This window comes from Oncorhynchus mykiss, chromosome 12 (genome assembly GCF_057628025.1).
Source record: "Oncorhynchus mykiss isolate SJ-2025 chromosome 12, ASM5762802v1, whole genome shotgun sequence".
NCBI lineage: Eukaryota > Metazoa > Chordata > Actinopteri > Salmoniformes > Salmonidae > Oncorhynchus > Oncorhynchus mykiss.
The window spans coordinates 18,560,001-18,575,896 of record NC_143033.1 but is presented as its reverse complement, the minus strand read 5'-3'; the positions used below and the strand labels follow the sequence as shown (position 1 = coordinate 18,575,896).

General features: G+C 44.2%; 1 protein-coding gene across 2 annotated transcripts in view; it reads left to right on the top strand.

Moving 5' to 3' along the window:
* Positions 1-14,498: 14,498 nt before the first annotated feature.
* The window catches only part of LOC110536806 (ras-specific guanine nucleotide-releasing factor 2), a 58,771-nt gene continuing 57,373 nt past the window's right edge, over positions 14,499-15,896 (top strand). For both annotated transcript variants that reach the window (XM_036937093.2, XM_036937092.2), the window contains exon 1: positions 14,499-15,289. In XM_036937093.2, the coding sequence (XP_036792988.2) occupies positions 14,951-15,289 (339 nt within the window). In that variant the 5' untranslated portion in view covers positions 14,499-14,950. The remainder of the gene's footprint in view (positions 15,290-15,896) is intronic.

Here is a 15,896-nt window from a genome sequence, read left to right as displayed (position 1 = left end):
TGCAGGAGGGACTGGTGCACTTCACAAAATAGATGGCATCATGAGGGATGAAAATTATGTGGATGCAACATCTCAAGACATCAGTTAAAGCTTGGCCGCAAATGGGTCTTCCAAATGGACAATGACCCCAAGTATACTTCCAAAGTTGTGGCAAAATGGCTTAAGGACAACAAAGTCAAGATATTGGAGTGGCCATCGCTAAGCCCTGACCTCAATCCCATAGAAAATCTGTGGGCAGAACTGAAAAAGCATGTGCGAGCAAGGAGGCCTACAAACCTGACTCAGTTACACAAGCTCTGTCAGAAGGAATGGGCCAACATTCACCTAACTTATTGTGGGAAGCTTGTGGAGGAATACCTATGTGAGAATGCTGTTCATCGACTACAGCTCAGGATTTAACACCATAGTACCCTCCAAACTCGTCATCAAGCTCAAGACCCTGGGTCTCGACCCCGCCCTGTGCAACTGGGTACTGGACTTCCTGACGGGACGCCCCCAGGTGGTGGGGCCCCACAAGGGTGCGTTCTGAGCCCTCTCCTGTACTCCCTGTTCACCCACAACTGTGTGGCCATGCACGCCTCCAACTCAATCATCAAGTTTGCGGACGACACTACAGTGGTAGGCTTGATTACCAACAACAATGAGACAGCCTTCAGGGAGGAGGTGAGGGCCCTCGGTGTGTGGTGTCAGAATAAAGATATTTGTGGACTTCAGGAAACAGCAGAGGGAGCACCCCCCTATCCACATCGATGGGACAGTAGTGGAGAGAGTAGTAAGTTTTTTAAGTTCCTTTGCGTTCACAACACGGACAAACTGAATTCGTCCACCCACACAGACAGCGTCGTGAAGAAGGCGCAGCAGCGCCTCTTCAACCTCAGGAGGCTGGAAAAATTTGGCTTGTCACCAAAAGCACTCACAAACTTCTACAGATGCACATTCGAGAGCATCCTGTCGGGCTGTATCACCGCCTGGTACGGCAACTGCTCCGCCTACAACCGTAAGGCTCTCCAGAGGGTAGTGAGGTCTGCACAACGCATCACCGGGGGCAAATTACCTGCCCCCCAGGACACCTACACCACCCGATGTCACAGGAAGGCCTAAAAGATCATCAAGGACAACAACCACCCGAGCCACTGCCTGTTCACCCCGCTATCATCCAGAAGGTGAGGTCAGTACAGGTGCATCAAAGCAGGGACCGAGAGACTGAAAAACAGCTTCTATCTCAAGGCCATCAGACTGTTAAACAGCTACCACTAACATTGAGTGGCTGCTGCCAACACACTGTCTCAACTCCAGCCACTTTAATAATGGGAATTGATGGAAATTGATGTAAAATATATCACTAGCCACTTTAAATAATGCTACTTAATATAATGTTTACATACCCTACATTACTCATCTCATATGTATATGTATATACTGTACTCTATATCATCTACTGCATCTTTATGTAATACATGTATCACTAGCCACTTTAAACTATGCCACTTTGTTTACATACCCTACATTACTCATCTCATATGTATATACTGTACTCGATACCATCTACTGCATCTTGCCTATGCCGTTCTGTACCATCACTCATTCATATAGCTTTATGTACATATTCTTTATCCCTTTACACTTGTGTGTATAATGTAGTAGTTTTGGAATTGTTCGGTTAGATTACTCGTTGGTTATTACTGCATTGTTGGAACTAGAAGTACAAGCATTTCGCTACACTCGCATTAACATCTGCTAACCATGTGTATGTGACAAATAAATGTGATTTGATTTGATTTGTGGAAGGCTACCCTAAACATTTGACCCAAGTTAAACAATTTAAAGGCAATGCTGCCAAATTCTAATTGAGTGTAAACTTCTGACCCACTGGGAATGTGATGAAAGAAATAAAAGCTTAAATAAATCATTCTCTCTACTATTATTCTGACATTTCACATTCTTAAAATAAAGTGGTGATCCTAACTGACCTAAGGCAGGGAAGTTTTACTAGGATATAATGTCAGGAATTGTGAAATACCAAGTACATTTTTTATTTCACCTTTATTTAACCAGGTAGGCTAGTTGAGAACAAGTTCTCATTTGCAACTGCGACCTGGCCAAGATAAAGCGTAGCAATTCGCCACATACAACACAGAGTTACACATGGAATAAACAAAACATACAGTCAATAATACAGTAGAACAAAAGAAAACAAAAAGTCTATATACAGTGAGTGCAAATCAGGTAAGTTAAGGAAATAAATAGGCCATGGTGGCGAAGTAATTACAATATAGCAATTAAACACTGGAATGGTAGATCGGCAGAAGATGAATGTGCAGGTATAGATACTGGGGTGCAAAGGAGCTAAATAAATAAATAAATACCAGTATGGGGATGAGGTAGGTAGATAGATGGGCTGTTTACAGATAGGCTAAGTACAGGTGCAGTGATCTGTAAACTGCTCTGACAGCTGGTGCTTTAAGCTAGTGAGGGAGATGTGAGTCTCCACCTTCAGAGATTTTTGCAATTCGTTCCAGTCATGGGCAGCAGAGAACTGGAAGGAAAGATGACCAAAGGAGGAATTGGCTTTGGGGGTGACCAGTGAGATATACCTGCTGGAGCGCCTGTACGGGTGGGTGCTGCTATGGTGACCAGTGAGCTGAGATAAGGTGGGGCTTTACCTAGCAGAGACTTGAAGATAACTTGTAGCCAGTGGGTTTGGCGACGAGTATGAAGCGAGGGCCAACCAACGAGAGCGTACGGGTCGCAATGGTGGGTAGTGTATGGGGCTTTGGTGACAAAACAGATGGCACTGTGATAGACTGCATCCAGTTTGTTGGGTAGAGTGTTGGAGGCTATTTTATAGATGACATCACCGAAGTCGAGGATCAGTTTTACAAGGGTATGTTTGGCAGCATGAGTGAAGGATGCTTTGTTGCGATATAGGAAGCCGATTCTAGATTTAATTTTGGATTGGAGATGCTTAATGTGAGTCTGTAAGGAGAGTTTACAGTCTAACCAGACAACCAGCTATTTGTAGTTGTCCACGTATTCTAAGTCAGAGCCGTCCAGAGTAGTGATGCTGGACGGGCAAGCAGGTGCGGGCAGCGATCGATTGAAAAGCATGCATTTAGTTTTACTTGCGTTTAAGAGCAGTTGGAGGCCACGGAAGGAGAGTTGTATGACATTGAAGCTCGTCTGGAGGTTAGTTAACACAGTGTCCAAGGAGGGGCCGGAAGTATACAGAATGGTGTCGTCTGCATAGAGGTGGATCAGAGAATCACCAGCAGCAAGAGCAACATCATTGATGTATACAGAAAAGTGAGTCGGCCCGAGAATTGAACCCTGTGTTAGACCCATAGAGACTGTCAGAGGTCCAGACAACAGGCCCTCCGATTTGACACACTGAACTCTATCAGAGAAGTAGTTGGTAAACCAGGCGAGGCAATCATTTGAGAAACCAAGGCTGTTGAGTCTGCCAATAAGAATGTTGGGATTGACAGAGTCGAAAGCCTTGGCCAGGTTGATGAATACGGCTGCACAGTAATGTCTCTTATCGATGGCGGTTATGATGTTGTTTAGAACCTTGAGCGTGGCTGAGGTGCACCCATGACCAGCTCTGAAACCAGATTGCTTAGCGGAGAAGGTATGGTGGGATTCGAAATGGTCAGTAATCTGTTTGTTAACTTGGCTTTCGAAGACCTTAGAAAGACAGGGTAGGATAGATATAGGTCTGTAGCAGTTTGGGTCTAGAGTGTCACCCCCTTTGAAGAGGGGGATGTCCGCGGCAGCTTTCCAATCTTTGGGAATCTCAGACTATACGAAAGAGAGGTTGAACAGGCTAGTAATAGGGGTTGCAACAATTTCGGCAGATCATTTTAGAAAGAGAGGGTCCGGATTGTCTAGCCCGGCTGATTTGTAGGGGTCCAGATTTTGCAGCTCTTTCAGAACATTGGCTATCTGGATTTGGGTAAAGGAGAAATGGTGGGGGCTTTGGCGGGTTGCTGTAGAGGGTGCCGGGCAGTTGACCGGGGTAGGGGTAGCCATGTGGAAAGCATGGCCAGCCGTAGAGAAATGCTTATTGAAATTCTCAATTATAGTGGATTTATCGGTGGAAATGTATTTGGCTTAGGTGTATGTAAACTTCCGACTTCAAATGTATTTACGGACATGCCAGTGGCATTCTTGGGAATATAGATTTCCAGGAGAGTTCTATGTTTTATCACCAGAGAGTTCTATGTTTTACACACATAGAGCATCTGATTTTTTTTTTTTAAGCAATTAGGCAGCTACGGGCTGTTTCCAGGCACCCCGCGTTGCATCGTGCATAAGAACAGCCCTTAGCCATGGTACAGTATATTGGCCATATACCACAAACCCCAGAGATGCCTTATTGCGATTATAAACTGTTTACAAATGTAATTAGAACAGTAAAAATAAAGGTTTTGTCATACCCGTGGTATACGTTCTGCTATACCACAACTTTCAGCCAATCAGCATTCAGGACACAAACCACCCAGTTTATGATCTGTGATAAAGTCTATGGTTGAATCATTTGGTTGAATTCTGTAAAAAAACAAAAAAAAAAGCCTGCTTTATGAATACAGGATAATACATTGTAAATGTCAGTGAGTCTCAATGAGAAGGCATGCACGTGAAATGAGAGGGGTGCCCTGGTCTTGTCCAGCCCCAGTCTGACCGACCTGTCTGCATCAACAGGAGACTGGCTGGGAGGAAGAGAGATGGCTGGTCTGATGAATGTCACCCCCCCTGTTTATTTTTCACCCACACTACTAGCCTCTCTCTCATCAACCTTTTCTCTCTCTCTCATAATACAGTGCCTTGCGAAAGTATTCGGCCCCCTTGAACTTTGCGACCTTTTGCCACATTTCAGGCTTCAAACATAAAGATATAAAACTGTAATTTTTTGTGACGAATCAACAACAAGTGGGACACAATCATGAAGTGGAACGACATTTATTGGATATTTCAAACTTTTTTTAACAAATCAAAAACTGAAAAATTGGGCGTGCAAAATTATTCAGCCCCTTTACTTTCAGTGCAGCAAACTCTCTCCAGAAGTTCAGTGAGGATCTCTGAATGATCCAATGTTGACCTAAATGACTAATGATGATAAATACAATCCACCTGTGTGTAATCAAGTCTCCGTATAAATGCACCTGCACTGTGAAAGTCTCAGAAGTCCGTTAAAAGCGCAGAGAGCATCATGAAGAACAAGGAACACACCAGGCAGGTCCGAGATACTGTTGTGAAGAAGTTTAAAGCCAGATTTGGATACAAAAATATTTCCCAAGCTTTAAACATCCCAAGGAGCACTGTGCAAGCGATAATATTGAAATGGAAGGAGTATCAGACCACTGCAAATCTACCAAGACCTGGCCGTCCCTCTAAACTTTCAGCTCATACAAAGAGAAGACTGATCAGAGATGCAGCCAAGAGGCCCATGATTACTCTGGATGAACTGCAGAGATCTACAGCTGAGGTGGGAGACTCTGTCCATAGGACAACAATCAGTCGTATATTGCACAAATCTGGCCTTTATGGAAGAGTGGCAAGAAGAAAGCCATTTCTTAAAGATATCCATAAAAAGTGTTGTTTAAAGTTTGCCACAAGCCACTTGGGAGACTCACCAAACATGTGGAAGAAGGTGCTCTGGTCAGATGAAACCAAAATGGAACTTTTTGGCAACAATGCAAAATGTTATGTTTGGCGTAAAAGCAACACAACTGAACACACCATCCCCACTGTCAAACATGGTGGTGGCAGCATCATGGTTTGGGCCTGCTTTTCTTCAGCAGGGACAGGGAAGATGGTTAAAATTGATGGGAAGATGGATGGAGCCAAATACAGGACCATTCTGGAAGAAAACCTGATGAAGTCTGCAAAAGACCTGAGACTGGGACGGAGATTTGTCTTCCAACAAGACAATGATCCAAAACATAAAGCAAAATTTACAATGGAATGGTTCAAAAATAAACATATCCAGGTGTTAGAATGGCCAAGTCAAAGTCCAGACCTGAATCCAATCGAGAATCTGTGGAAAGAACTGAAAACTGCTGTTCACAAATGCTCTCCATCCAACCTCACTGAGCTCGAGCTGTTTTGCAAGGAGGAATGGGAAAAAATGTCAGTCTCTCAATGTGCAAAACTGATAGAGACATACCCCAAGCGACTTACAGCTGTAATCTCAGCAAAAGGTGGCGCTACAAAGTATTAACTTAAGGGGGCTGAATAATTTTGCACGCCCAATTTTTCAGTTTTTGATTTGTTAAAAAAGTTTGAAATATCCAATAAATGTCGTTCCACTTCATGATTGTGTCCCACTTGTTGTTGATTCTTCACAAATAAAATACAGTTTTATATCTTTATGTTTGAAGCCTGAAATGTGGCAAAAGGTTGCAAAGTTCAAGGGGGCCGAATACTTTCGCAAGGCACTGTATATGATGAACAGAGAGTAGCAGTAGCGTAAAAGAGGGGTTGGCGGGTGGTGGGTGGCGGGACACAATTCAGATAGCCCGGTTAGCCAATGTGAGGGAGCACTGGTTGGTCGGCCCAATTGAGGTAGTATGTACATGAATGTATAGTTAAAGTGATTATGCATATATGATAAACAGAGAGTAGCAGCAGTGTAGATGAGGGGTTGGGGGGGGGGGGTGCACACAATGCAAATAGTCTGGGTAGCCATTTGATTACCTGTTCAGGAGTCTTATGGCTTGGGGGTGAAAACTGTTGAGGAGCCTTTTTGTCCTAGACTTGGCACACCGGTACCGCTTGCCATGCAGTAGTAGAGAGAACAGTCTATGACTGGGGTGGCTGGTGTCTTTGACAATTTTACGGGTCTTCCTCTGACACCGCCTGGTGTAGAGGTCCTGGATGGCAGGCACCTCTACACCATCCATACCCACTATCCTGGAGATGCAAGCGTCATGCTTTACCAACTGAGCTACAGACAACCACCTCTCATCATCTCTCTTTCCAAACTGAACATATAGGAATTTATAAAATAGATGACAGGGAAATAATCTCTTTCTTTCTCTCCATCCCTCGCTCTCTTTTGCCATTAAGGATTTGTTTACACTCCAAACATCAACAAAACAGATTGTGGAGTGGTGGGTCATTTTAGAGATTCATGGCCTGGGTGGGGTTGATGGACAAGACATACAATACAATATCGGTAATCCCCCATAATTCTTCAGTGCTGCCTTTGTCCACTGAGGAGAAAGAAAGGTTTTGAATGCCCCTACAAGACCACTATCGCTGTCTCTCCCCTAGTCTAATATCAACGGTGGTCACTTAAAAATACATTCAAAAGAAACAAAACCATTTGTTTCTTTGGTTATTTCCTGTCTGCTTTTGAGACGGTCGCTGTCCACTGACACTGTAGTAGTCACGTTCCACGGCAATTCAGCACCACTGTGATGACAATGGCTGTACCGGAATTCCGCAGTTCAGCACCACAGGACAGTGGACAGTGAACATCTCAAGGTCAGCCACAAACAACTGAGTGGATGGGAGGTATGCCTTGGGCTTGACCAGGAAGTAAGAAGCCTACATGTTTGGAAGGGGAAGGCTCCCCATGAACTCTAGCCTGATTTGGGAATATTTACTTTTCCAACCAAACTTTACAATTCTAAATAATAAAGAATAAATTGCCACTAATCTAAAATATAACTATCCATCGTTCCTTTAAAATCCCATCATACAGCCTGCTCTGACTGTATGTTTGGCCCCCATTGTAGGAGACCAGCCATGCTCTGACTGTATATTTGGTGTTAGATTGGCATTCCTCCTCCTCTTCTGAGGAGGAGTAGCGAGAAGGATCAGAGGACCAAAGCGCAGCGTGGTATGTGTTCATGATGTAATATTTAATGAAACGAACTGAACACTGAAATACAAAACAATAAAGTGAACGAACGAAAACCGAAACAGTCCCGTGTGGCAACAAACACTCACACGGAAAACAAACACCCACAACACAAAAGTGAAACCCAGGCTACCTAAGTAGTATTCTCAATCAGAGACAACTAACGACACCTGCCTCTGATTGAGAACCATACTGGGCTTAACTCAAAACCCCAACATAGAAAAACACACATAGACTGCCCACCCCAACTCATGCCCTGACCATACTAAATGAAGACAAAACAAAGGAAATAAAGGTCAGAACGTGACATAGATGGTTGCTTCTTACTGACCCTATCCTCTGCCTCTCTCCAAAATGCCTATGTCTACATCATAATAGAAAAGGCTATTTATGTCTAATAATTTCTATTCCAATTCACAGCAACACTGTGAGGTCCAGCTCAGTAAAACAAGGGGCGGAATTAGGCCATCTGGCAAATCTGGATGTCAGATGGGCTGGACCTTTTTTTAGTTGGGTGGGCTGGTAAAAATGGACAAAAAAAATGTAATAATTACATTTTGGGCTGGCCCAGTTTTCTGAGGTAACTCAAAATCACGTTCAAAGTCAAACGTTGCATTAGCATAGAGACCTACTCCAACTCATCAGTTAGACAGCCAAGATCACGGATCGTAAAAAATGAAAAGGGTGCCTATACTGTAAACGTAGAAAGAGCAAATTCTACTATGTCACCTCACTCAAAAAGTCCTATTTTTGGGGTGGATAATGGCTTGATCAAACAGTAAAGTCTTCTTCATGATTCATGTAAGGAAAGTGTCTGTCCTGCCCCTGTACCTGTTTTGCTGGGGCCTGCTGCTGTGATGATTGAGCCACTCTCCTCTTCCCCCATGCGCTCTAGAGAAAAATGTGTTCTGATTGTATAACATTTCAAAATGCAATTGCAGGAAAAACACAGTTTTACAAGCTTTGTCCCCTTGTCCCTGTCAAAGTGAGGAGGGCCTCAGCTTTCTCTTGGTATAATTTTATTTCTCAACTCTCAATATTTTATTGGATTTTTATTTCATATTCAGCTCAATAGCAACTATTTTACAACCAAGATAGCTTTGAGATATGGAGCGGCATGGGCACGAAATGCGCACCAGCCATTGCAAGGGCCTATATGTCTCATGGGTAGTAGCCTACAACTGCCAAAAAAATTGAACATTGCATTTACTGTTGGATGAATACATGGCTACTGGGTATTATAGTGGGTATTATATTTATAGTTAGCGATCTAGTTGATGTGTTTTGAGTTTCCACTTCTTCAGGTGTTGAACCCCAAATTAATTAGCCTATTATATTAGTTAGTGGGTGAGTGACTGGTTGCCGGGAAGTCAGGCGCAGGAGAGCAGAGATGGGTGATAACAGGAGAACTTTAATATACACCCTGGCCCAAAGGCACAGGCGAGGCAGCACAAAGCACAACCACGGTAACATGAACCGGATTAAACAAAACAAACAAACCTAGGTTTGAAACAAACCTAGCGCAAGCTAGCCTGTAGCGTAACACCCTACACAAAGAACAATTCCACACACATATATGGGGAAACAGAAGGTAATATACATTTAGTCTGATGAGGGAATGTGAACCAGGTGTGCGGGAAAACAAGACAAAACAAATGTAAAATGAAAGGTGGAGCGGAGATGGCTGGAAGACCAGTGACATCGACCGCCCGAACACCGCCCGAACAAGAAGGACCGACTTCGGCAGAAGTCGTGACATCATTCAAGGGTTTTTCTTTATTTTTTATTATTTTCTACATTGTAGAATAATAGTGAAGACATCAAAACTATGAAATAACACATATGGAATCATGTAGTAACCAAAAAAGTGTTAAACAAATCAAAATATATTTTAGATTCTTCAAAGTAGCCACCCTTCGCCTTGATGACAGCTGCGCTTCTTGGTAGTCACCTGGAATGCATTTCAATTAACAGGTTTGCCTTGTTAAAAGTTCATTTGTGGAGATTCTTTCCTTCTTAATGCGTTCAAGCCAATCGGCTGTGTTGTGGCAAGATTGTCACTGGCTGGTGTCACTATCTGGTGCCACCCACTGTTAAAGTTAGTGGCACCAGTGACACCAGGGGAAAATGTTATTCTGGAGCCCTGTAGTAGTAATTCACACTTAGGGTAGATGTTGATTCAGGGGAACACTTATGTGGCACTAATTTGAAACAGTGGAGGCTCCTCAGAGGAGGAAGTGGAGGAACATCCTACTCAGTGAATTTCAGAAGAAATTAAATAGTGAAACATTATCCTTTTTAGATAAAACTATACTAAATATATTCACGTCACCAAATTACTGATTACAACACACTGTTCTGCAATGAAGGTCAATAGCTTTCAGTAGCCTCAACAGCACTCTCTGGGGTAGCACCAAGGTGGAGCCGGAGGACAGCTATTTTCCGTCCTCCCCTGAATACATTGATTTCAATACAAAACCCCCCCCCATGGACATACACAGTATTTATGATTTTATGATGACTTCTGGGGGACATTATTCAACATATCAGAGCTCTTGCGGCATGAACTCACATGTTGTCCACCCAATCAAAGGATCAGAGAATGAATATTGTACTGAAAGCATAACCTACAGCTAGATAGCACTGCAGTGCATAAAGTGTGGTGAGTAATTGACAAAGAGACAGAAAGACAATAATAGTTGAACAATTTATAACCAGTACGTGAAAAAAATTAAGGAGAAGCAGCAGAGCAAGAGAGAGAGCTAGCTATATATTTTTTTATTTTTTTTACACTTTCACTTTGACTTGGCTAGCTTTTTTTTACACTTTCACTTTGACTTGGCTAGCTAATGCAGCTAGTTAATTTAGCCTACTCAAACACCCGGCTCAAGCAGAGAGGAATGCTGTTTATGTTAGATAGCTGGCTAAGGCTATCCAAAACTGGAACTCTTCCAAGTCAAGGTAAACTTTTGGTTTTATAAATGTATTGCCACCAGGGCCTGCCTGTGTAACTGCTAAACTACTTGCTGTACACTGTACTGCATGATTGTATCGGGTTTACTAACGGGTTAGTTGTAGTAGCTATGTTGACTATGACATCAGCTAATATGGTGACAACGATGTAGGCTGTGTGTAGCGGTTAGTGGTTATGGTATGAAGGTTTGGCTTGGAAAGGTTTTTTCACCTGGTCACAGACAGCTGTTGTATTTTGCACTGAAATCCACAAGTGAATGGGAAGAGGTGAGAAGAGGAGAGCGTGTAGATGCGAGAAGAGATTATACAATGAGCAAAGTGATAAGTATTTTTGTATGTGGCTGCTATGAAAGTGAACTGTGTTTGCGGGTGACCAGGGGTGTTTTCATTCTGCCAATTCTGCTGAAAAACTTTTCTTAAACGGAAGCAAACGTAATGAAACAGGGATAAACCTACCTGAATTTGTCCAATAGAAACTCTTGTTTACAACAGTTTGGACTAATGATTACACCCTAGATCAGCTAGATGCAGGCAAGTGTGTGCAAGGTGGTATTGAATGTATCACTGTCTGTCACCTTGATTACTCCAATTTGTCTCTCGACCTAAACTTTCATTCATAGGCTATGTCGTACGAACCTCATGAAATTTGAGTATCATGTAGTAGCCTAAACCTCTCGATGTTACATTGAGCTGGGTTGATGGAATATGCATGACAGTCATCTAATATGCTGTAATAGAAATATGGCAGTGCTCATAAACAAAATCATCCCCTGTAATCTTAAACAGCACCGACCGCCACTGATTTGCAATATAGCCTAGGTCGTTACCTTTGCTTTAATAACGTATAAGTCTTTAGTAAGCAGACAGGCTGTCACGTTCGCTGGAATAATTATCGGACCAAGCTGCAGCGCGATATGGTTTCCACATATTATTTATTAGAAACAATATCCCATCAAACACAGGTGGAAAAAATGCTACTTAAATATGATCCCCAGTTAGAGACAACGATAGCCAGCTGCCTCTATTTGGGAATCATACCAAACACCAAAATAGAAAAAACTAAACTCGAACCCAACATAGAAAATAATAACTAGAAAATCCCCCAGTCACGCCCTGACCTACACTACCATAGAAAATAAGGGCTCTCTATGGTCAGGACGTACCCCCCCCCCCCCCCCTCCAGCCGCAAAACCTGAAACCAAAAGGGAGGGTTAGGGGGGGGGTGTCTAGTGTCGGTGGCGGCTCTGGTGCGGGTCGAAGTACCAGCTCATCCCGCGGATCCGCCAGCATCGGGGGCGGCTCTGGTGCGGGACGAAGAACCCGCTCAGCTCGCGGATCCAGCCATGGACCCGGGCTAAACACTGTGCCTGGACTGGACCTCGGTATCAAGGAAGGCTCCTGTCATGGAGCGGGACTGGGCACCAGATCTGGACTGGACATCAGTGCAGAGGAAGGCTCCTGCCATGGAGCAGGAGCTGGGTGCCGTATCTGGACTGAGCACCGGCGCAGGAGAAGGCTCCGGCCATGGAGCTGAACTGGACGCCTGGACTGGGCATCGGCGCAGGGGAAAGCTCCCGCCATGGAGCGGGACTGGACGCTGTGCCTGGACTGGGCACCAACGCAGAATAAGACTCTGGCCTTGGAGCTGGACTGGACACCGTGCTTAGACTGGGCATCGGCGCAGGGGAAGGCTCCGGCCATGGACCTGGAGGTTCCAGACCGAGGACCGTCGCAGGAGGTTCCGGACTGTGGACCGTCTCAGGAGGTTCCGGACCGAGGACCGTCGCAGGAGGTTCCGGACTGTGGACCGTCTCAGGAGGTTCTGGACCGGGGACCGTCGCCGGAAGCTCTGGACTGGGGAGGTACACTGGAGGCCTGATGCGTGGGGCCAGCACAGGTGGCACCGGACTGGGGACAGGCACTTCAGGGAGAGTGCGAGGAGCAGGCACAGGACGTACCTGACTGGGAACACGCACTTGAGGGAGAGTGCGAGGAGCAGGCACAGGACGTACCGGACTGGAGAGGTGCACTTGAGGCCAGAAGCGTGGAACCGGCACAGGTTGCACCAGACTGCTAACCGGATCCTCTGGTCGGATGTTGAGCAAAACACACTTGCACAACATCTCTCTCATCTCACTCTCTCCCAACTTCGCCATTGCCTCCCTGACAGTCTCTGGCTCTTCCCTCTGCTCAGCCACCAGCTCCATGTGCCTCCCCCCCAAAAAACAACTTGGGGCTGTCCTTGGGCTTTCTGTAGCCGCGAACTCTGTCGTCATCGCTGTCCTCCATAATCTCCTTCCGTCTGTCGCAAAGGAAGGGTTTCGCATCTTCCCATCACTTCTTCCCATGTCCAGAAATCCTTCCCTCTTTGGGCACGCTGCTTGGTCCTGGTTTGATGGGATATTCTGTCATGTTCGCTGGAATAATTATCGGACCAAGCTGCAGCGCGATATTGTTTCCACATTTTATTTATTAGAAACGCACAAAACAACAAAGAAAGAACGAAACAAACAACAAACCGTAACTAAGAGGTGTAACATACATTAACTCAAAACAATATCCCATCAAACACAGGTGGAAAAAATGCTACATAAATATGATCCCCAATTAGAGACAACGATAGCCAGCTGCCTCTAATTGAGAATCATACCAAACACCAACACAGCACAACAGGGAGGTAACAAAATGGCTAGAGCAGAGGCACAGTGGTGCGCTGCACGGGTAGAAAAAGTAACCAATTGTCATACTCGAGTATGAGAAAATATACCTTAATAGAAAATGACTCAAGAAAAGGTGTCACCCAGTAAAGTACTAGTTGAGTAAAAGTATTAAAGTTAAAGTTAAATGTAATTAAAGTATTAAAGTTAAATGTAATTGCTAAAATATTATTAAGTATCAAAAGTAAAAGTATGAATCATTTTCAATTTCTTATATTAAGCAAACCAGACAGCACACTTTTCGTGCCCTTGTCCACACCAACACTCAGGCATCATTTACAAACTGAGCATTTGTATTTAGTGAGTCTGCCAGATCAAAGGCAATATGACCGGGGATGTTATCTTAATAAGTGTGTGAATTGGACCATTTTCCTGTCCTACTAAGCATTGAAAGTGTAACGAGTACTTTTTGGTGTCAGGGAAAATGTATGGAGGAAAAAGTTCATTATTTGATTTAAGAATGTACTGAAGTAAAAGTAGTCAAAAATAGAAATAGTAAAGTACAGATACACACAAAAAATGGCTTAATTAGTATTTTCAAGTATTTTTACTTCAGTACTTTACATTACTCGTGAGCCCTATCTCCAGTGGTGTGTTTACATCTTGTACATTTTCAACATGAGCTGGTTAAAAAAGAGGACCATGTCTCGCCAGTCACTGGTACAGAAATGGTTGAGAAATCTGTACTGTACTGCCAATGTTATATGTCAGCACTACTGCCTGTATCTAAGTCGGTGTGTAAGGGTCAGGGTGTAGGGTGTATTTGTGGTGATGGGTTGTGTGTGTATGGTTAGTGATGAGTTGGTGGCACATGCAGTGATGTGGGCTGGTGTGGATAAAATTCCAAGGCAGAATTCTTGTCCCAGTCCGCCCCTTCAACTGAGCGCGAGGGAGGCGCAAACGCTGCAGCTAGACTGTACAATGACCGTCAGTCGTCCCGCCCCGAAAGACAGACAGTAACCAGGCTATGCTACAGTGACAGACAGTAGCTCTAGTCCAGAGCGACCTGTCAAATCCGATTAGCGCTGTTTTCACCGTTTGTTCCCTCAATCTATTTTGGTTTTACGCAGCTACAGCCTGAACGATACGATTTAGCGATTTTCCATTGTGTATATACATTTTCTTATCATTTGGGTCCGTTCGGAACACTTTCTGAAAGTTTGAGGCATTGCAACGTGGGTGTATAGATTCATTTCTGGTTGGTGAGTCCTTCTGAGTGAGTAGAAGGCGCTAGTGTCTGCTGCTTTGCAGCGCGCTGCGTGGATAGGACTCCAAACTTTCCCCTGCACGTCCGTGGTAAACTTGGATTACCTCTTTCGCTCCTCCACATCTACTTCCTCTCCCTCATTTCCTGTCCAACTCTCTTTGAAAATATGAGAGAGATGTTACAGATATGACATCAACAACAACGATCACATATCGAAATCGACAGCGAGAAGGGGTCTCACGGAAAATGCAGAAGAGCGTGCGATATAATGAGGGCCACGCTCTATATCTGTCGGTTGTCGCGCGCAAAGAGGGCACAAAACGCGGTATCCTGAGCAAGAAGTCTACGGAGAACAGTCGGTGGAACGACAAGTACTTCGCTCTCTACCAGAATGTGCTCTTTTACTTCGACAACGACCAGAGCACGCGGCCCTCTGGGATCTACTTGCTGGAGGGGTGCACGTGCGAGAGGGTTCCCGCGCACAAAGGCTCCGCGGTCAGCAAGGAGACTGTGGACAAGCAGCAGGTGGGTTAGGTACCCTAGTTACCACTGTAGTGCAGTGCACCAGAAATGTTTCTGTGTTTTGGTCTCTGCTCGCAGTGTTGACACAGGTTTGTCTCCCTGTTTTCTTGCATAAAACAGATTAAGGAGAGGATTAAGCAGAGAAGGTACACTTTAGTTGAGAGGAGAGGTGGGATGGAGGGATGACAATTGATTTCCTCCATAGGCTACCTGGAATACATGTAGAATGTGTAGAATATTTATAAATGTGGCTTTACACTAGAAGTGTTGTGATTTTAGAACATGGCTGTACTATATTCCAATGTAGTGAACTAAAGCTAAATATGGGAATACTAGTCCAGTAGCCATATGAAGAGCTCCATTACTGGCTGACATCTTTGTTATTGTGATGAGCTGCATGGAGTCAGTAACTGGCAACAAGACGTTTTCCTGTTTACTTTACATCCTCACATTTGGAGAGTGGAGACAGCATGTTCACTTTCTCTGTATACAGTACAGTAGTCTACCTTTGGATATGCACATCAATGCAAATGTTTCTTATATAAATATTTTTCCATTCACCTGTAGTTGTATATATCTCTGTGTTTCTCAAGCTCTTTGCATACTCAGT